The sequence below is a fragment of the Caretta caretta genome, chromosome 4 (assembly GCF_965140235.1).
Source record: "Caretta caretta isolate rCarCar2 chromosome 4, rCarCar1.hap1, whole genome shotgun sequence".
Taxonomy (NCBI): Eukaryota; Metazoa; Chordata; order Testudines; family Cheloniidae; genus Caretta; species Caretta caretta.
Window position 1 is genome coordinate 140,022,406 of NC_134209.1, and position 22,297 is coordinate 140,044,702.

The window sequence follows — 22,297 nt, forward strand, 5'->3', positions numbered from 1 at the left end:
GCTTTACCATATTAAAGACCCAGCATAAATGTAATTAATTTATTTGCCAAAATTCTAAGCATTGTTCTTTATTAAAAGACATTCACTATGAAAGTCTTTAAATAACCATTCATCTCCTAATGTTTATTTTATCTTTATAGAAAGCCCATTCCACAGCAAGCAACGATCTATTATTCACCACTTGAATCTATTATCCTTAGTTTGCGGTAGTATAATTATTAACCACAGCTAAGTGTGGTATCACAAACAAATCATAGAATCATAGAATATCAGGGTTGGAAGAGACCCCAGAAGGTCATCTCGTCCAACCCCCTGCTCGAAGCAGGACCAATTCCCAGTTAAATCATCCCAGCCAGGGCTTTGTCAAGCCTGACCTTAAAAACCTCTAAGGAAGGAGATTCTACCACCTCCCTAGGTAACGCATTCCAGTGTTTCACCACCCTCATACTGAAAAAGTTTTTCCTAATATCCAATCTAAACCTCCCCCACTGCAACTTGAGACCATTACTCCTCGTTCTGTCATCTGCTACCATTGAGAACAGTCTAGAGCCATCCTCTTTGGAACCCCCTTTCAGGTAGTTGAAAGCAGCTATCAAATCCCCCCTCATTCTTCTCTTCTGCAGACTAAACAATCCCAGCTCCCTCTGCCTCTCCTCATAAGTCATGTGTTCTAGACCCCTAATCATTTTTGTTGCCCTTCGCTGGACTCTCTCCAATTTTTCCACATCCTTCTTGTAGTGTGGGGCCCAAAACTGGACACAGTACTCCAGATGAGGCCTCACCAATGTCGAATAGAGGGGAACGATCACGTCCCTCGATCTGCTCGCTATGCCCCTACTTATACATCCCAAAATGCCATTGGCCTTCTTGGCAACAAGGGCACACTGCTGACTCATATCATATCAATCATCATGTGAGAAACAAATTCAGATGAAAAAGAGAGACCCAATTGTACCTGAACAGATACATACTCATATAAACCAATCATTCTTGGGAGCAGTAGCTCTTGTACATACACCAGCAGCACTGTGCCCAGGGCGATCAATGAGGTACACTAGTTAATGGCAGACGGTCAGCCAGCAGAGCAAACAACACTTTTTGGGGGAACCTCCATAAGAAGTGTCTTAATTTTTCAAAATGATCAGTTAAAAAAAGAAGAAATTTTCTATCTGATTGTAATACCAAGTACAAATATCACCGGTGCCTCTTTATAAGGCCATAATCGACACATTTTTATCATTTAAATTTGTTTTTACTTTTCCACTGTCTGAAAATAGCATTCTTAAGTTTTAAAATAAACGTCTTTGTCCAACTAAGCAAATATCCTGTTATGACTGCTTGAAATAACCATTTAATTTACTTCCTTGTTCTATTTTTATTCATGTTCTTAAACTGCACCCAGTAGATTCAACATGAGCAGTGCAGGAGTCCTGTATGTTAACTGCTCAACAGCCAAAACTGGCAATACAAAGCAGCTTTGGTGTAGAACCTAGTAAATTATAACAATTTAAAGGCAGCTTAAGCCACTTGACTGTAGCTCTTTGAGGGCATTTAGAAACAGTGCAGAAGACTCTAAAGGTTAATATGAAGTGGATTAAAAAGTAATCTGACAACTACTAGTGATGAGACGTCGTGGAATCATAATGGAGAACATCAATTAGTACCAGAATGGAGACACTCAATGACGGTGGGAATGCAACATCCAGAAGAAGAGGAATTCACACTAATGTACTCATAGACTCAGCATTTATATACTGCTTTTCATCTACAGAACTCCCAATGCTTTTTGATTTAGCTTTATCACCACCTGTATCATACAGGGAGGGTAAGAGGTGAGGAGATGTTAAGGCCCACATTTTCATGAGCAGAGTAATTTTAGGTGCCTCCATTTTCCATTGTCCAAATTTAGACATTTTAGAAAACAATGGAAGCTGGAGGTCCTCACCATCTTCTAAAATCAGGACCAGGGAAGCTTAAATTGGGCATCTCCACCACTTCCCCCCCAAAAAACCAAATGGACAGTTTTGAAAGTTTGGACCCAGTTGAGTAGTCTATTGCTGCACACTAAGTCTGCAACAGAATTAAGAGACAAGGATTCAATTCCTGACACTCTGTTCTTAGCTACCCCACTGTAGGAGCATGCTTTGCTGCATTTGTTTTAGCTTTGTAACTATTTGTCTGTTCCTCCTTTGGCACAGTGCTTTGATACAGCAATTAAAGCACTTTATGAAATATTACTGTACTAATTTATTTTTGCTACATGCTAGAAGTTCTCAGACATTTTCTCTTAACTTTGTCCTTACAAAAGTGTAGGGACAGATACTGGAGGTTAAAATTTAGAGAAAACTTTTGGTGATCCCCATGAAAGTTCTGATTGTGTCATTTAATAAGCATTTTCAAGATGATTTTAAAATTTCTCTTTGCACACAGTCTATTTCCACTCCCTTCAGGCTATGTCTACACTACTGCGGTAAGCTGACCTACGCTACACAACTCCAGCTATGTGAATAACGTAGCGGGAGTCGTCTTACCTTAGGTCAAGTTACCACAGGGTCTACACCGTGGGGGGGTCGAAGGGAGAAAAATCTCCCATCGACTTACCTTACTCTTCTCGTCAAGGGTAGAATACAGGGGTCAATTTGGCAGGTCTTTACTAGACCCGCTAAAACGACCGCCAGTGGATCGATCTGAGCATTGATCCCCGCGGTAGTGTAGACCTGCCCTCAGTCTTCAACCTCTAAGAAGTGTAAGATTAAAGGTGGTAGGAGAGTATGTTGTTAAAACATTAGAAAAGTGATATTGTAGACATGCTATAGTTTTATGCAGATGCTTTTTGATCAGCGGGTCAAGGAAAAGGCCCACCTTGATTATCACTACAAAAGGTTTTTTTTCTGTCCTGCTGGCAATAGCTCACCTTACCTGATCCCTCTCGTTACAGTGTGTATGGTAACACCCATTGTTTCATGTTCTCTGTGTATATAATATCCCCCTACTGTATTTTCTACTGCATGCATCCGATGAAGTGAGCTGTAGCTCACGAAAGCTTATGCTCAAATAAATGTGTTAGTCTCTAAGGTGCCACAAGTACTCCTTTTCTTTTAAGGAAAAGGAAGTGTGCTCAACCTCACTATTTCTAACAGCTCTTCTTCCCTGATTCTCAAGGATAACTTGCAAGAGTACAGAAATCTAGAAGAGTGCAAAGAAAAATCCTGGGCCAAATACAGCCCTTGGGAAGGAGGGGGCAATGGGGTTTCAGTTTGAAGGCACCAATAAAACACGATACCATCAAATTCTTCCCTCAAATACCACGGAGACAGGTATAGCATTAAAAGTCAGGAACACAACATTAACATATATACACATTGACTTCAACAAATATATAGAGCAGATGTTGACCCCAAAAGTGATTTTCTTATTTCACAAGCATTTTTAAAGGATTTTCTGTTTGCAGCCTCATAGTAACTGCAAGAACGAAAGGCAGAGGTGCTATTGTAGAAAATACTGGAAAACAAACTCTTTGGCAAGCAGTCTCTTTCTTGCTAATTGTTTTTGGGGAGGCAGAAGGGAAAGCAATCACAGCCATACATAAAAACACATTCACTAGAAGTGCTAGAAAAATCAAATTATGTTTTCTTAACACCTTTCATTCCAAACTACAGGCATACAACACTACAGAAATACCGCCACCACTGGGATGCAATGGAGCAGCCAAACATACACACAAGCCACAGCACAGCTGGTTAAAAGGGAACTCTTAAAGGCACATCAGGACAAATGCCCTATTCATGTGAAAAATGCCAAAGGTTTATTTTATTTATTTGTAAACCATGGAGAGCAGAGAGGACCTCAATTTTTAAGGTCTCATTCTGGTGACCAATTTGAAAGATGGCTGCAAGCTCAAGTGTGGAGTCAAAGAGAAAACTGTGACAAGACAAAAGAAAACACAGACAAGACAAATCAGAACTAGACAGATGTGGGCTTCAGCAGCTGGCTGATGAAAGGATGTGCCCCCATGAGGAAAAATCTGAAACTGTTAATATATTTCAGTTTTCTTAAATAATGTAGTCAGTGGAAGTTTGTCAAAACCCAAGAGATTATAAAAAAGTGGAATGTTACAACTGTACTTTGTCGCTTGGAAAAGCATAGTATAAAACTGAAATGGCTATACTTGAAATTTCAGTAAGTTGCCTTCATTTTCAAAGCTATGAGATAATTCAGCTGAGAGTTTCAACAGACCTCAGCACTGGCCTGTCTGCTTCCACTGAAGTCAATGGTAAAGATTCAGTTGACTTCAATAGGAGCAGACTTAGGCCAATGCAGAGTGCTTCTGAAAAATCCCATTCTATATTTTCAAAGTGAACCACAGAGAAATCTTTTGTGGTAGTTGTGTAGATAGGATGCTGCACAAAATTAGGCCCAATCCTGCAAACACTTTTGCATGTGCTTAACTTGACTCCTAGGCATAGTTTCGTTGACTTTAATGGGACTACATGTACAAGTTAAGTATAAGCATTTGCAGGTTAAGGGCCTAAAATCCGCTATATACTGATAAAACAAGAGTTCAGTGGGGATTGTTAGAATTGGTGCTGGCCAACCTAGATCATAACATGGTTTGGTCTTGACTGCACAAACCCTGTTATAACTCGTGGCTGAAGGTGGGCCTAAGACCTGTTCACTTAATACACAGAGCAGTGAAAAGGTATTATACTTGACTTAACATATAAAGGACAGGCTTTTGGCAAGACTTGTCCTAGACAGGGTGTGCATCAATAAGCCTCTTCTCCTCCATACCCACCTTTGAAATGTTTGTAAGTGATGCACAACTTAGACACAAAAAGTTCAATATTGGATTTTAAAGAAAATTAAGATGAAAGCCCACAAAATGAAGTAGTCTACTCTTACCCACAAAGTTATTCTGATTGACACTGCAGTTTCCATTTCTCTTCCTCTATTTTCCTTAGTCTCATCATTTCAATCCATGTTCTTTTGTTTCCATTTCTCTAGCTCTTGTGCACACTGTTCCAAGTCACAGTGAGCTCTGCTCATTATATTCTATGAAACCAATGACATCTTGATCAGTGCATTACAGCTGAAGCAAATTGAAATGAACAAGATTTTTTTTTTTTTTGAAGTTGGCACAGCAATGAAATTTCTAGGTCTTGTCAGCTTCTAGCCACTTCCACTGTAACACACTGCTCAGGATCACAGGAATCATACAAAGTCTCTTGGACATCTGCCTAGCAAATATTTATGCAGTTTCTGGTAAATGGGACATATAGCATGGTTCATCCCAGCAAAAATTAACTTCTTAAAGGAACATTGAACTCTAAATGTTATATCCTAGCATTGCACATGAGGCTGCCCAAAACAGGTTTAAAGAATCAACAGCACAGATCAGTGTTTAAAAAATTGCAGGATAATAGACCATGTTACTTCTCTTGCTGAAAGTGTCACTTTATTTTCTTTGGATGGCAGAACCATTTTGCTTTGTGGTTCTCATATCCTAAGAAGGTATGACAATACTAGAAAAACAAACATGGAGTATCTCCTGTTCATATCAAACATTTAACAAAGATGAAAGTCAATGTGCATGTTGTTAGATAGTTTTCTGCTCTTCTGGCATGTAAGAATTCCTGTAAGATGATTGATATTGTATTCACTAGCATTATACTCAGTGCTCCTTGAAGACTGGCTTGTAAAACACTGCGTAATAGCTCTCATTTTATGCCCATTACATGTTTTGGTGGAAGGAGGGGAGATGAATTGTTCAGAGAAAAGACATTAATATACTGACGTAAGTCACACATTCTCTCTCTGTACAGGGGTCATGGTTGTGATCCCAGAAAAGGTAAGCTGTTTAGAGTTCATTATGTTTTGTTTAATTAGCAACTAACAGTATGGTCTGGAACCTTAAAATGCCATGAAAGACCTCAGGCTTAGGCTGTGCAAGAACAGATGCCAGAATAGGTCCCCAAAGCTAACAACTGCTGTTAATTTAAAAATAAATAAATAAAATACACACGAAGAACCCTTTTCCTATACAAATAAATTGTGTCATCACAAGTGACATTCATACATACAGTTGTATACATTTACTTTGACATAGCTATTAATTAGGGCTGTCAATTAATCACAGTTAACTCATGCAATTAACTCAAAAAAATTGTGATTAAAAAAATTAATCACGATTAATCTCAGTTTTAATTGCACTGATAAGCAATAGAATACCAATTGAAATTTATTAAATATTTTGGATTTTTCTACATTTTCATATATAATGTATTGTGTTGTAATTGCAATCAAAGTGTATATTATTTTTTATTCTAAATATTTGCACTGTGAAAACAACAAATTAGTATTTTTCAATTCACCTCACACAAGTACTGTAGTGCAATCTCTGTCGTGAAAGTGCAATTTAGAAATGTAGATTTTTGTTACACAACTGCACTCAAAAAAACCAATACAGTGTAAAACTTCAGAGCCTACAAGTCCACTCAGTCCTACTTCTTGTTCAGCCAATCGCTAAGAAACAAGTTTGTTTACATTTACAGGCGATAATGCTGCCCTCTTCTTATTTACAATGTCACTAGAAAGTGATAACAGGCATTTGCATGGCACTTTTGTAGCCGGCATTGCAAGGTATTTATGTGCCAGATATGCTAAACATTTGTATGCCCCTTCATGCTTCAGCCACCATCCAGAGGACATGCTTCCATGTTGATGATGCTTATTAAAAAAATAATGCGTTTATTAAATTTGTGATTGAACTCCTTGGGGGAGAATTGTATGTGCTCTGCTCTGTTTTACCTGCATTCTGCCATATATTTTATGTTATAGCAGTCTTGGCACATGTTGTTCATTTTAAGAACAATTTCACTGCAGATTTGATAAAACACAAAGAAGGTACCAATGTGAGATTTCTAAAGATAGCTATAGCTTTCGATCCAAGGTTTAAGAATCCTAAGTGTCTTCCAAAATCTGAGAGGGACAAGGTGTGGAGCATGCTTTCAGAAGTCTTAAAAGAGCAACACTCTGATGTGGAAAATACAGAACCCAAACCACCAAAAAAGAAAATTAACCTTATGCTGGTGGTATCTGACTCAGATAATTAAAATGAACATGCGTTGGTCCACATTGCTTTCGATTGTTATTGAGCAGATCCCGTCATCAGCATGGACAAATGTCCCCTGGAATGGTGGTTGAAGCATGAAGGGACATATGACTCTTTTAGTGCATGTGGCATGTAAATCTCTTGCAATGCCGGCTACAACGGTGCCATGCGAACGCCTGTTCTCACTTTCAGGGGACATTGTAAACAAGAAGCAAGCAGCATTATCTCCTGCAAAAGTAGACAAACTTGTTTGTCTGAGTGATTGGCTGAAGAAGTAGGACAGAGTGGACTTGCAGGCTGTAAAATTTTACACTGTTTTATTTTTGAATGCAGTTTTTTGTATATAATTCTATATTTGTAAGTTCAACTTTCATGGTAAAGAGACTGCACTATAGTACTTGCATTAGGTGAATTGAAATACACTATTTCTTTTGTTTTTTTACAGTGCAAATATTTGTAATCAAAAATATAAAGTGAACACTGTACACTTTGTATTGTGTTAATTAAAATATATTTGAACATGTAGAAAACATCCAAAACTATTGAAATAAATGGTATTCTATTATTGTTTAACTGTATGATTTTTTTCATCGCTTCACAGCTCTACTATTAACATTCGCCCTTCAGGCTAGTTCATGTCCAAACACATAACTAGCAGCCTCTACTATATATGCTGACAAGAACAGATAGTTATGTATGTCATGAATCTAGTTCTTATTGTTACCAGCTAACGGAGATATTTTAATGGTGTGAGAATGTATTGTTTGCAAAATTAACATCTTAATGGGACATTAGTGAATTGAGGGCCCTTAAACACTCTACTCCCTAGTTCATATGAATGAGTTCTCTTTCACCAGAGAAGTAACCGCTAGCAATTTAAAAATACTTCTTATAGTAGCTGGAGCAGAAGGCTATTGCAAATGAGAACTACCTTCAATACACAGTTTCACCCTGAGAGCTTTGGTGTTAATGAGTTTATAAAATGCCAAGTTTCAATTGAAGTTGTGTGGTTACCAAAAAATCTAAAAATGTGAGAAAACAAGACTTTGTACCACTTTTCCCAAACTTACTTCATCTTCAAGAATTTGATTGTTAAAAAAGGCTTAGTGTCAGTTTACCACCCATACTTTAAGCAGTTCTGTTACTCATAAGGAATCATTTTGTCACTATTATTTCTGTTCATCATTGCAGCAGACCTGTACTAATTTGCACTAGCAATGGGGTGATCCGTTGTTAATTTAATCACAAATACAAGTTTCAGAAATAATAAAACAATTATAGACCACTAACTTAATTCCATTTTAATTTGTAGTACTCAGTGTCCTACCAAGTATTTTGTAGATAAATACGTAAATGAATTCTAAGATGGCAGGCTTATTTACTATCTCTGCTACTGAACTTCTGGCAAGATGAGGTAGTAAGTTATGTGTGATTAGCTACATTTTACCACACATGATGCTCTCTACAGGAGACTCTCTCCACGATCACATGATAAGAGGAGGTGAAGATTTTTTTTTTTTTTTACACTTACTGTTTTCACCCTGAGCCACAACCACAACATCACAGGTCTGATGTATAAAATTTGGTTCATATTTGTTGTTGAGATTTAAAGAAAATTCCAGAAGATTTAGGACCGTCAAGCAGCGCATGTCACTAACTCTCTACACCTGGTACGTAGTCTCCCTTCTGTCATTTTTAAGAACTCAAGGTCAAGTAATTTGGATCTCTTTCCATAGCATACCTGTTCTTCAGTGCTGCTTCAAGAAAGGACAGCATCTTTCCACTTACAGCAAAACATATGCAAGTCAGCCTCCTGTTCACATCTTGTTTGTTATTAGTTTCTCCCTTAGGTTTTTAATGCTACTTGCTTTTAGACACTGTCAGGGTGGAAAACATTTTATTTCACAGGGGGAACTGCACTGCCACATTCCTGCCATTTTCTTAATCTTAGTAAGATTTTTTTTCACCCCCATGTGTGGCAATGGATATCATAGCATGTATGGGAAAATTGTCTACAGGGAGGCAAATGCACAGGGTGCATCAGGATCAGTATGTAGATCTCACTGCAAGACAGATTAGGCATCACCAAAAAGTATATAAAATATAGATATGAGTCTCGAACTGTGAGAATTTGAATGAGTGAGATTTTAAATGTCTCACTGAAACATACAGCAAAATCCAGCCTCACAAAAGGGAGACTTCAAACTCTGGCTTAAAATGCATCACAGAGAAGAGAGTCACCCTTACCCCAATGAATGAGACTTGGCAGGCCTGACAGGGTATATATTTACATACACACTAGCTGCACTACAGGTTCGCTATGCTCCAGAGCCAAAAAGCACACCCGTTGCCAAGACTTGCGCACGTGGGAGGGAGGGAGACACCCAGGTTAAAAGGAATGGATTTCAAGGCGGTGTTTGAAATTTCTCTCTCCTGTGACACAGGGTTTTGCTGTGCATGTTTCACTGAGATTTAAAATCTCACGCATTATTTTCTGAAATCTCCCTCATTTAAATTCTCGCAGCCCAAGAGGCCTGGTATACCATTGTTAGGTGTAGTTACTGTCTCCCCACAGGAGAGTCTGAGAGCCCCCAGCCCTTCAGCCTCTGCTTAGTAGTTCCAGCTACTACTCCCATGGCTATCCCGTGTCCCCTCTAACACCCATCCCCAACCAGCCTCTTCCTCCCTCCAACCCCTACACCTTCCCTTTAACACTGCCCACCAGCCTCTCCCACTACCGCTCCCAACACCTCCCACCCCCAGCCACCTCTTCCTTCCCACAACACTCCCTACCTTCCCTCTCCCTTTCCACCCCGCCCCTCTCCCAACCCAAAAACTAACAGCAACTTTTTTTTTTTTTTTTTTTTGCAAAGTACATCAGAAGCAGGAAGCCTGTCAATCAGTGGGGTCACTGGACAATCAAGGTGCTGAAGGAGCCCTCCAGGAAGACAAGGCTGTTGTGGACAAGACAAGTCAAATGAGTTCTTTGCATGGGTCTTCACTGCAGAGGATGTGAGGGAGATTCCCACACCTGAGACATTCATTTTAGGTGACAAATCTGATTAATTGTCCCAGATTGAGAGATCAATAGAGTAGGTGTTGGAACAAACTGGTAAATTAAACAGTAATAAGTCACCAGAATCAGATGGGATTCACTCAAGAGTTCTGAAGGAACTCAAATATGAAACTGCAGAACCACTAACTGCAGCACGTAACACTGCTTAAATCAGCCTCTGTATTAGATGACTAATGGATACAAATGTGATGTTGATTTAAAAAAAAAAGACTGCAGAGGTGATCCTGGCAATTACAGGCCAGTAAGCCTAATTTCAATACCAGGCAAATTGGTTGAAACTACAGTAAAGAACAGAATTATCAGACACACAGATGAACACAATATGTTGGGAAAGAGTCAATACAACTTTTATAAAGGGAAATTATGCCTCTCATAATGGGTGTCAACAAACAAGTGGACAAGGGTTAGCTAGTGCATATAGTATACTTGGACATTAAGAAAACTTTTGACAGGGCTGCTCACAAGATTCTTAAGCAAAATAAATAGTTATGGGATAAGAGGGAAGCTCCTCTCATGGATCAGTAACTGGTTAAAAGATAGGAAACAAAGGATAACAATAGTCAGTTTTCACAGTGGAGAGAGTAAATAGTGGGGTCCTCCAAGGATCTGTATTGGGACCAGTGCTCTTGAATGTATCCATAAATGATCCAGCAAAAGGGGTAAACAGTGATGTGGCAAACTCTGCACATGATACAAAATTATTCAAGATGGTGAGTCCAAAACAGACTGAAGAGTTACAAAAGGATCTCACTAAACTGGGTGACTGGACAACAAAATGGCAGATGAAAATCAATGTTGATGAATGCAAAGTAATGCACATTAGAAAACATAACCCCAACTATCCTTACAAAATGATGGGTGTAAATTAGCTATTACCACTCACAAAAGAGATCTTGGAGTCACTGTAGATAGTTGTCTGAAAACATCTGTTCAATGTATCATAATGCCACTAAATAAATGCATGCTATGCCCACACTTTGAATACTACATGCCGTTCTGGTCATCCCATCTCAAAAGAGATATATTAGAATTGGAAGAAGTACAGAGGAGGGCAACAAAAATGATGAGGGGTATGGAACAGCATCCATATGAGAGGTTAAAAAGACTGGGACTGTTCAGCTTAGAAAAGAGACTACTAAAGGGAGGACATGATAGCGGTCTATAAAAATCATGACCGGTGTGGAGAAAGTGAATAGGGAAGTGTTATTTACCCCTTCACATAACACAAGTTAACAGGCAGCCCGTTTAAAACAAATATAAGGAAGTACTTCTTCAGAAAACACACAGCGAACCTGTGGAACTCATCACCACAGCATGTTGTGAAGGCCAGAACTATAACTGGATTAAAAAAAAAAAAGATTGAGATAAGTTGATGGAAGATGGGTCCACGAATGGGTTTTAGCTAAGATGGTCCGAGGGACACAACCCCATACGCTGGGTGTCCCTAGCCTCCGGGTGGACAATAGGGGACGACAGATCACTGTACACTGCCAGGTTCGGTTCACTCCCTCTGAAGCCTCTGGAACCAGCCGCTGTCAGAAGACGGCCAGAGAGACCATTGGTGGGACCCTGTCCGGCTGTTCTTATGTTCAAGGGGAGGCTGGGGCAGGGGTGTTGATCCCTCCTCCTTTCCCCTGCCCTCTGCCAGCTCCTTCCCTAGCCCAGCACCCCCACCACTTCATTATTACTCCTCTTATTCCTGGTATTACTGCAGGATCCAGGAGCGTCAGCCCCATAGACTGCCCCAAGTGTAGCCCCCCCCAGCTCCCCTGCGGCCCCCCCACCCCCTCCCCAGTGAGCCCCCCCCGTCTCCTCTTCCTTCCCCCAGTGCAGCCCCCCCCAGGTCCCCTGCAGCCGCCCACTCCCTCTTTCCTCCTCACCCTCTTCCCAGTGAGCCCCTTCCCCGTCTCCTCTTCCCCCTCCCAGTGCAGCCCCCCCGTGAACCCCACACCCCGCCCCCTCTCCCTTTCTCACGTCCGGGCCCCACCACGCCTCAGCCCCGGGCCCGGCTCCCCGTCCCCGCTCTGCCTAGCCCGGCTGCTCCCCGCCAGGCTCCGGCCCCGCCCTGTGGGGAGCGGGGGAGGGGCGCCCGCCCGGCCCCTCACTCACTCACTCACCTTCTCTCTGGACACTGGGCACGGGGCGCGGGGCCCCGTCCCTCCCCCCCGCCTCCCCCCCCACGGGGGCCGCCGCCATGGGGGAGCCCGTGGGGCGGGCGCTCCCCTCTAGCTGCGCAGGGATGGCGGCGCCCCGCCCGGCCATCTTACAGCGAGCGCGCCTGCGCCAAGCCCAGAGACCCGCCGGCGGGCGGGGCCTCGAGCTCGCGCGGCTTCCCCGCCAGGCCACCTTAAAAAACGAACCTCCGCCCGCGCCCGGCCCGCTTAACGGGAGCCGGATCCGCCCGCCTCAACAGAGCCTGGGCCCCTCCAGGGGAGCCTGGGCCACCTGGACCAGCGCTCAGCCCCGCCCCGCCCCCTTAAGGGGGACCAGGCCACCTGAACCAGCGCCCTGTCCCCTTCAAAGGGCTGGTCCTCCTTAAATCCTGGAGCACATGGCAGTTACAGGTGCCATGCCGTAATAGCCCGTCTGCGGCTGCACCCTGGCCCCAGGGCCGGCAGGCCCCAGCGTGCCAGGCAGCGGCGCCATCCTGCGGGCCACTGGGCTCAAGCTCACGCTCTGGGTCCCCCCAGCCCCTGCTGGCAGACGGGAGAGTGGTGGTTGCAGACCGTGCTGTGGAGCTCTGGGGTCTGCCTCAGGGCATCACAGGTGGCCTCGGGCTGCTCTGTGAGGTCTTTGGTGGTCTCTTGGTGACATGGAGGGCCCCCAGGACTCTCCATCCAACTTGCCTCTTGATAGATGGGTGCATGCCAGAGCTGCAGTATTGCAAACCCCAAGTGCGCAAATATCACGAGTGCCACCGGCATGCCGGGTTGCACTGCCGCTGACTGAAACAGGCCATCAGGCCCGTCCGGCAGTGAGGATTCTGGAAGATGAAGGAAATTAAAAATGGCTTCAGATTAAATTATATTTAAGGTGAGGTCTGTACGAGAGATGGGTCTGACCTACAAAATGGAGACCTATGCTTGGGTCTGGATTTTGAACACTACAAAGGTCAAGGGTTTTGGCTGGGTTCCTGACAGAGATAGGTGATCAGCCTCAAATGTGGACCAGGATACGGATTTGGATTCCTCACTCCCAGCCTGTCCGCTTTCCTCTAGGACAGTGGTTGTCAAACTTTTGCGTTGGTGACCTCTTTCAGACAGCAAACCCCTAAGGGTAAACCCTCCCTATAAATTAAAAGGTTTCAGAGGAACAGCCGTGTTAGTCTGTATTCGCAATAAGAAAAGGAGTACTTGTGGCACCTTAGAGACTAACCAATTTATTTGAGCATGAGCTTTCGTGAGCTACAGCTCACTTCATCAGATGTTTACCGTGGAAACTGCAGCAGACTTTATATACACACAGAGAATATGAAACAATACCTCCTCCCACCCCACTGTCCTGCTGGTAATAGCCCACCTGTTGATCACTTTAGATAAGCTATTACCAGCAGGACAGTGGGGTGGGAGGAGGTATTGTTTCATATTCTCTGTGTGTATATAAAGTCTGCTGCAGTTTCCACGGTAAACATCTGATGAAGTGAGCTGTAGCTCACGAAAGCTCATGCTCAAATAAATTGGTTAGTCTCTAAGGTGCCACAAGTACTCCTTTTCTTCCTATAAATTAAAAACACATTTTAAAATTTTTAACACTATTATAAAAGCTGGAGGCAAAGTGGGGATTGGGGGTGGAGGCTGATGACGGAATAAGAGTCACGACCATCATTTTGAGAACCCCTGCTCTAGGACATGTTGCCTCTGTGAGATTCAAAGAGTTTCAGGGCTGTTGTAATGAGGCCCCTGAGATTATTCTTTGCCATTTGTTCGCTCATAATTAGAGAATCAAATTCCATAATTAATTATAAGTTAATTATAAATTCTATGAGCCACTTAAACATTGAGGATTCAGCTGTTATGTTGGTGAGCTACTAGCATGTAGTTCATGAAATTATGGACAGCAGATAGTGCTATTTGTTTTATTGTTATAAGGGCAAGAGATGGAGGAAATTTTCCATCAGAACATGCCAGTTAGTTGAAAGCAAAATGTTTCAATGGAAACATGTTGATTTTGCCAAAAGTTCATTTAGAAAGAAAAACTGAAATAAAGCATTTCAAATCTTTCATTTCAACCTTTTTGTAATGGAATGTTTTCTGATTTTCCATTTCAAAATAACTTTTTGTGTCAATTTGTAAAAAAAATTATAGTATGTAATATAAAATGAAAAAGTTGAAATTGGAATGAAACATTTTGATTTTATCAAAGCAAAATGTTTCAATCAACCTGAAATGATTTTTTTTTATTTGTTTTCCACTGGAAATATGAAATGTTTGCTTTCATTTCATTTTGGAATGGGAAACAATTTCCCAGGTATAAGGTCAGAGCTATCTGAAGCTTCAGAAAAGCTGAATCTTACATAGGTATCTTATTATTAATATTGGAATTTTAATTATATATTGTGGTACTACAGTATCATGGCCTACAAGTTCACTGAGTGGTAAACTTGTGCAACCTCTGATGAGCAGCAGAGAAATCTCGCTGCTCCCACAAACTCAAGAGCAGATCTTTCTAAAGCTATTCAGAATTCATGCTTGCTATCTGAGGACCCAAAAAGGCTAACAGACTGCTGTTTACTTTCCGTGACCAAGGAAATGGTGCCACAAGTGGTGGCACAAACACTCTAGTACACACTGTGTTGAGGGTGAGAGGTCCCGAGCATCAGAGGCAGGAGTGGAAAAAGACCACAGTTTTGAGGAGATCAGTTTGAAGTGGAACAAAATCATTTTCGAAATGTTAGAATTTCCCACAGAACTGGAATTCCAACTCTAGAAGTCACTTCCTCTTTTACCCTTTTCTTCTATTTTATATGCTTTATGCGTATAATTTGGAAATATAGTCACAGTAGCCTTGCCCAGGCTTTGGAAATAGGGAGAAATGCCTGGGCAACAGAGCAGGCCTCCTTGCTACTAGGGTCAGCTATCACACCCCCAACAAAATACCAAGAGTTTTCAGATGTATTCAAAAGGTGAAACATGGACACACTGTCCCCTCACTGGGAATATGACTGCCTGATCAACTTACAGTCTGGGCAACAATTCTGTTTGGCGGAATATATTCCGTATCAGAACCCAAATGAGCCACCCTTAAGGACTACATCCATGAGGCTACATCCCCTGTAAAAAAGAAAGATGGCTCCCTAAGACTCTGTGTGGACTATTGTGTTCTAAACAAGATCACCGTGTGGAACTCATACTCTCTACCCTGATCCCAGAGTTCCTGGATCAGGTAAGAGCAGCTGGATATTTACCAAGTTAGACCTCAGAAGGGCATTCAGCCTAATCAGAATCTGGTCAGGGGATGAATAGAAAACTGCTTTTTGCACTCAATAGGGACACTTAAAATATCTTATGATGCCTTAGGACTTACTAATGCACCCATGACCTTTCAGCATGTAATTAAAGATGTCTTTTGAGATATGATAGACCACTACCTGGTTGCCTGCTTAGGTGACATCCAAATTTACTCTGAAGACCAGCCTATGCACAACCAGCATGCGCACGAGGTCCAAAAAGGCTCTGCCAACAAAGTCTCTGTGCTAAGCCGGAGAAATGCATCTACAGTCAGCCCACTGTGGAAATTCTTAGGTTACATTCTCTCTGCCGAGGGAGTCTTTATGAATCTGCAGAAGGTAGAAGCGGTTTGAAAGTGGGCAACACCATGAAGCAGTTGGGAAATTCAGCGCTTCATTGGGTTTGCGAATTTCTATAAACTCTGTATATGAGACTACCCCCAAATCCTGGCCCTTATAACTTCTCTGTGGGAAAACCCGCCCAAGTCTCTTGGACACAAGAAGCCTTCACTCATCTAAAGGCAGGGTTCGCCTTCACGCCCATCCTCACGCATCCTGACCCAAGTCAGCTGTTTATCCTGGAAACCAATACTTCCACCATCGCCATTAGGGTAGTGCAGTCCCAAAATCAGGGCCTCAACAAAGAAGTTCATCCCTGTGCATATTCCCGCAAGCTCACTCCTGCCAAGTACAATTATGAAATTTCAGACAAGGAGCTACTTGCCATCAAAGTGGCTTTTGAGACCTGGAGGTATTATCTTGAAGGAGCCGGCCACCCAGTTCAGGTGTTCACTGATCACAAAACTCTAGATTATCTGTGCTCTGCGAAAGCTTTAACCCAATAACAGCTACACTGGGTTCTCTTTAAAAGGAGTCTTAAAAAATCTAGTTTGGATAACACAGATGCCTATTTTAGCCTGTTGGACTATCGGAATACACTGATGGGAGATATGCTATCATCTGCCCAACTCCTCATGAGAAGATGTCTAAAAGCCAGATTGCAGACTTCATCATAGTTGTTGCAACCTAAGCGGATTCAAGGAGACACACAAACTAGCCTAAAATTGAGACAAGCAAAGCTATTTCTTTGATAAAGGTGCAAAGCCTTTATCACCAGTGGAAAATCCAGAGACTGTTTGTATTTGGCATAAAGGAGCATGGAAACCAGCAAAGGTGACAGACCAACACACTGCTCCAAGATCTTGTTGAGACAAAGGAAGGAGATCTCTGTAGGAAAAACAGAAAGGATTTGATGAGCACTAAAAGAAATAAAAGAAACGTGCAGAAAGGGAATGGAAACATGGAACAAATAGAAACTGTGTCAACATCCAACTCAGAAATGCAAGGAATGCCAGACCAGTTTACTGAATCTCTGAGTCTCAAGTGGTCAGATCAAATTCAGGAAGAAGAAAAAAAAGGGGGGGAGGAAACACACTGATACTATTATCTCTAAATGCAGAGTGATAGGAAAACCTGCTAGATAAATTTCAGAGTAACAGCCGTGTTAGTCTGTATTCGCAAAAAGAAAAGGAGTACTTGTGGCACCTTAGAGACTAACCAATTTATTTGAGCATGAGCTTTCGTGAGCTACAGCTCACTTCTTCGGATGCATACCGTGGAAACTGCAGCAGACTCTTTAAGGATTCAGAGTAGAGTTATGGATGCTAAATTAAATTGATATATTTAAGTAAAAAAGTTGAAGTTCAGTTAAATTGTATGTTTTTATTTAAAAATAAAGGAAGATGTAACGATATTAGGAACTTTGGAGTAGGAACCAAAGTTACCCACAGTGTTGTTGGGGGCGGAATCGTAGTGAGCATTATTAGCAGAAGCATGTGGCTAAGGCACTTGGAGCCAGGCAGGTAGCTGTATGGTTTGACTAGGTAAGTAAATTGTTTACTGTTACTTAAAAAATCTCCAGTATCTTTTTGTATGTTATAATAGTAACTTGGCAGTAGCTCTTACACAAGCTATTAGTGAACCTGAGTAATCACAGTAGGCTTCCCACCTCATTTGGGCTTTTATCAGTATGTCTGAAGTAGATGACCCAGTACAATTTCTAAAGAACTTTTACAGCACTTCTAGAGAGAGAGAGAAAAACTTTCAAGGAATCCTAAAGTGAGGGGGTTTTCTGTCTTTATCTCCATTAACTGCAATGGGAATGGAGGATGTTCAGTTTCACACAGGATCAGGTCTTATGCTTTCTGTAAATCCTGGCAAGTCCTTGCTTGGTTCCCGAGTCACTCTTTTTCATGTGTTAATGAATATTGTAGTTTATTACTGATTGATATAATAAGTCATGCAGTGACCAAGTAGAGGATGCTTTTGAAATGGAGTCAGAGGGGTTGCATGTGTCTTAAGTGAAAGCAAAATGTGGCTCCGTTACTACAAACTTGTGTTTCTCCCAGGCCCTCTGAAACCACAGTGATGGGCATGGTATAAGAACATGAATAGAAGTGTGATTGGGGGTGCTGCAGGGTTCTCCTGCCTAGTGGTCACAGTTCACTACAGTGGCCGTTATGCCTAGTAGCGGTAGTCCAAGGAGGCATCAGTCCCGCCTAGTGGCACTAGTTCAAGGTGGTGGCAGTCCCGCCTTGTGGCTGCCGTTTGGGTGGGAGCAGGGGAGCCCAGGCCTGCCTTTCTCCACCGGATTCCAATCCATGGCCCTGTGAGGCTGACTCAGCTGCTCACCTGTGTTCGTGTGATGTGCAGCTTCCTGTCAGCTTCCCTGGGTCACTTTGTGCTCCAGTCCACCTCCCATCTGGCTGCTTCCGGACTCTGGAGGATGTCGCCTTCAGGCTTTTGGTCCTTGTCTCCTCCAATGGGTGCTGTGGCTCCCTTCGCTTACCGTCTCGATACTGGCTCGACTCTGGTCCCTCCTGAGAGCTCCCAGGTATGTCCTGCTTCCTGGCTCACCAGCTCCAGATTGAGCTGCCTGACTGGCTTTTAGACCCCAAATCCCCCCCAGCCTCCGCAACACAGCCTTCACAACGTCTTCTGGCAAAGAGTTCCACAGGTTGACTGTGCGTTATGTGAAAAAATACTTCCTTTTGTTTGTTTTAAACCTGCTGCCCATTAATTTCATTTGGTGATCCTTAGTTCTTATGTTCTGAGAAGGAGTAAATAACACTTCCTTATTTACTTTCTCCACACCAGTCATGCTTTTATAGACTTCGATCATATCCCCCCTTAGTTGTCTCTTTTCCAAGCTGAAAAGTCCCAGGCTTATTAATCTCTCCTCATATGGAAGCCGTTCCATATCCCTAACCATTTTTGTTGCCCTTTTCTCAATCTTTTCCAATTCCAATATATCTTTTTTGAGATGGGGCGACCAGAACTACACACAGTATTCAAGATGTGGGTGTACCATGGATTTATGTAGAGGCAATATAATATTTTCTGTGTTATTGTCTATTCCTTTCATAATGATTCCCAACATTTTATTCGCTTTTTTGATTGCCGCTATACATTGAGTGGATGTTTTCAGAGAACTATCCACAATGACTCCAAGATCTCTTTCTTGAGTGGTAATAGCTAATTTAGACCCCATCATTTTATATGTATAGTTGGGATTATGTTTTCCAATGTGCATTACTTTGCATTTATCAACATTGAATTTCATCTGCCATTTTGTTGCCCAGTCACCCAACCATACAACACAATTTCATAACTTCATATGCACTAATGATATACATATTTAGATAGAACAGTGACTTTCAGCAGATCCTAATCTTTCCTGATACTTTACATGGCATGCTTTATACGCAAGATCACAATTATATATAAATGAGGAATATGGGGGTTACAGAGCAGTCCCCCAAGGAATAGAGTGTCACAGTAGGTCTCTATCGTGCTACAAGGGGGCACTAGCAGACAAAGGCCCCCATATTATGCATTGCAATAGCAAAACAGAAGGGTCATATTGTGCCCGGTCCTTTCATAGGTGCACAAGATGGTGGGATGACACAAGAAGTGCCGCACACTGTCCAGCAGAGATCTTCATAACTCCCTAGCTAGTAAGTGGGTCCTTCATGTAGCAGCTCCTGTCTGCATTCCAAAGGGAAGTTATTTATTTTTCAATCCAGCCAAGCTCTTGTGTGCCCTACTGCCTCAGGTAGATAGTTACTGATAAAACCCCAAGTTTTATTGATGTGTTGATACCATATTAAAAAATATGAGAAATAAAGTGATTTTTGTCTATTAAAGAATTGTTTCCATTCATTGCTTCCCAAGGGCAGGATTTCTACTGTAAGCAGAGGTTAGGAGTGTGGTGGGGAGTTGAGTGGTTTTGGCAGGTCCCTCACACAAATCCAGATCACCACAGGAACCTCCCCAAGAACTACTTGGAGATGGATACACTCACATGTCAATGCAGAATAGGAACACTGGGCACATGCAGGTCTCTAGACTTGGGCCTGAGCCTATGATGCACAACTGAGCAGTTCTGGGATTGTCCAGAAGATGGCAGGGGTGTGTACATACGCTCTCTCTCCCTGGCTCATACAACCCTAGTTAGACAGAGTTCATCCTCAAGTGGCTGGGGGTCACTCAGCGGTAGGGTGACCAGACAGCAAATGTGAAAAATCGGGACGGGGGTGGGGGTAATAGGAGCCTAGATAAGAAAAAGACCCAAAAATCGGGACTGTCCCTATAAAATCGGGACATCTGGTCACTCTACTCAAAGGAATTAACCACGTCATCTCTCTGTGCCTTTCTTCAGAGTAGCAGCCGTGTTAGTCTGTATTCGCAGAAAGAAAAGGAGTACTAGTGGCACCTTAGAGACTAACCAATTTATTTGAGCATAAGCTTTCGTGAGCTACAGCTCACTTCATCGAATGCATTCAGTGGAAAATACAGTGAGGAGATTTATATACACACAGAACATGAAAAAATGGGTGTTATCGTACACACTGTAAGGAGAGTGATCACTTAAGATGAACTATTACCAGCAGGAGAGCAGGGGCGAGGGGGGAGAGAAAACCTTTTGTAGTGATAATCAAGGTGGGCCATTTCCAGCAGTTAACAGGAATGTCCGAGGAGCGGTGGGGGAAATAAACATGGGGAAATAGTTTTACTTTGTGTAATGACACATCCACTCCCAGTCTCTATTCAAGCCTAAGTTAATTGTATTCAGTCTGCAAATTAATTCCAATTCAGCAGTCTCTCGTTGGAGTCTGTTTTTGAAGTCTTTTTGTTCTAATATTGCAACCTTTAGGTCTGAAATCGAGTGACCAGTGAGATTGAAGTGTTCTCCGACTGGTTTATGAATGTTATAATTCTTGACATCTGATTTGTGTCCATTTATTCTTTTACGTAGAGACTGTCCAGTTTGACCAATGTACATGGCAGAGGGGCATTGCTGGCACATGATGGCATATATCACATTGGTAGATGTGCAGGTAAACGAGCCTCTGATAGTGTGGCTGACGTGATTAGGCCCTATGATGGTGTCCCCTGCATAGATATGTGGGCATAGTTGGCAATGGGCTTTGTTGCAAGGATAGGTTCCTGGGTTAGTGGTTCTGTTGTGTGGTGTGTTGTTGCTGGTGAGTATTTGCTTCAGGTTAGGGGGCTGTCTGTAGGCAAGGACTGGCCTGTCTCCCAAGATTTGTGAGAGTGATGGGTCGTCCTTCAGGATAGGTTGTAGATCCTTGATGATGCGTTGGAGAGGTTTTAGTTGGGGGCTGAAGGTGATGGCTAGTGGCGTTCTGTTATTATCTTTGTTGGGCCTGTCCTGTAGCAGGTGACTTCTGGGTACTCTCCTGGCTCTGTCAATCTGTTTCTTCACTTCAGCAGGTGGGTATTGTAGTTGTAAGAATGCTTGATAGAGATCTTGTAGGTGTTTGTCTCTGTCTGAGGGGTTGGAGCAAATGCGGTTGTATCGTAGAGCTTGGTTGTAGACGATGGATCGTGTGGTGTGGTCTGGGTGAAAGCTGGAGGTATGTAGGTAGGAATAATGGTCAGTAGGTTTCCGGTATAGGGTGGTGTTTATGTGACCATCGCTTATTAGCACTGTAGTGTCCAGGAAGTGGATCTCTTGTGTGGACTGGACCAGGCTGAGGTTGATATTGGGATGGAAATTGTTGAAATCATGGTGGAATTCCTCAACGGCTTCTTTTCCACGGGTCCAGATGATGAAGATGTCATCAGTGTAGTGCAAGTAGAGTAGGGGCATTAGGGGACAAGAGCTGAGGAAGCGTTGTTCTAAGTCAGCCATAAAAATGTTGGCATACTGTGGGGCCATGCGGGTACCCATAGAGGTGCCACTGATTTGAAGGTATACATTGTCCCCAAATGTGAAATAGTTATGGGTGAGGACAGTCACAAAGTTCAGCCACCAGGTTTGATGTTACATTATCGGGGATATTGTTCCTGATGGCTTGTAGTCCATCTTTGTGTGGAATGTTGGTGTAGAGGGCTTCTACATCCATAGTGGCCAGGATGGTGTTTTCAGAAAGATCATCGATGGATTGTAGTTTCCTCAGGAAGTCAGTGGTGTCTCGAAGATAGCTGGGAGTGCTGGTAGCGTAGGGCCTGAGGAGGGAGTCTACATAGCCAGACAATCCTGCTGTCAGGGTGCCAATGCCTGAGATGATGGGGCGCCCAGGATTTCCAGGTTTATGGATCTTGGGTAGTAGATAGAATGCCCCAGGTCGGGGTTCCA

General features: G+C 42.6%; 1 protein-coding gene across 4 annotated transcripts in view; it reads right to left on the reverse strand.

Moving 5' to 3' along the window:
* The window catches only part of KRCC1 (lysine rich coiled-coil 1), a 50,292-nt gene extending 37,824 nt beyond the window's left edge, over nucleotides 1–12,468 (reverse strand). For all 4 annotated transcript variants that reach the window (XR_007356542.2, XR_007356540.2, XR_007356541.2 and 1 more), the window contains exon 1: nucleotides 12,305–12,468. Coding sequence is in view for 1 of the 4 variants with exons in the window: in XM_048849207.2 (XP_048705164.2) it covers nucleotides 12,305–12,449 (145 nt within the window). In the remaining 3 variants the exon portion in view is untranslated. The remainder of the gene's footprint in view (nucleotides 1–12,304) is intronic.
* Between the last annotated feature and the right edge of the window lie 9,829 nt (nucleotides 12,469–22,297).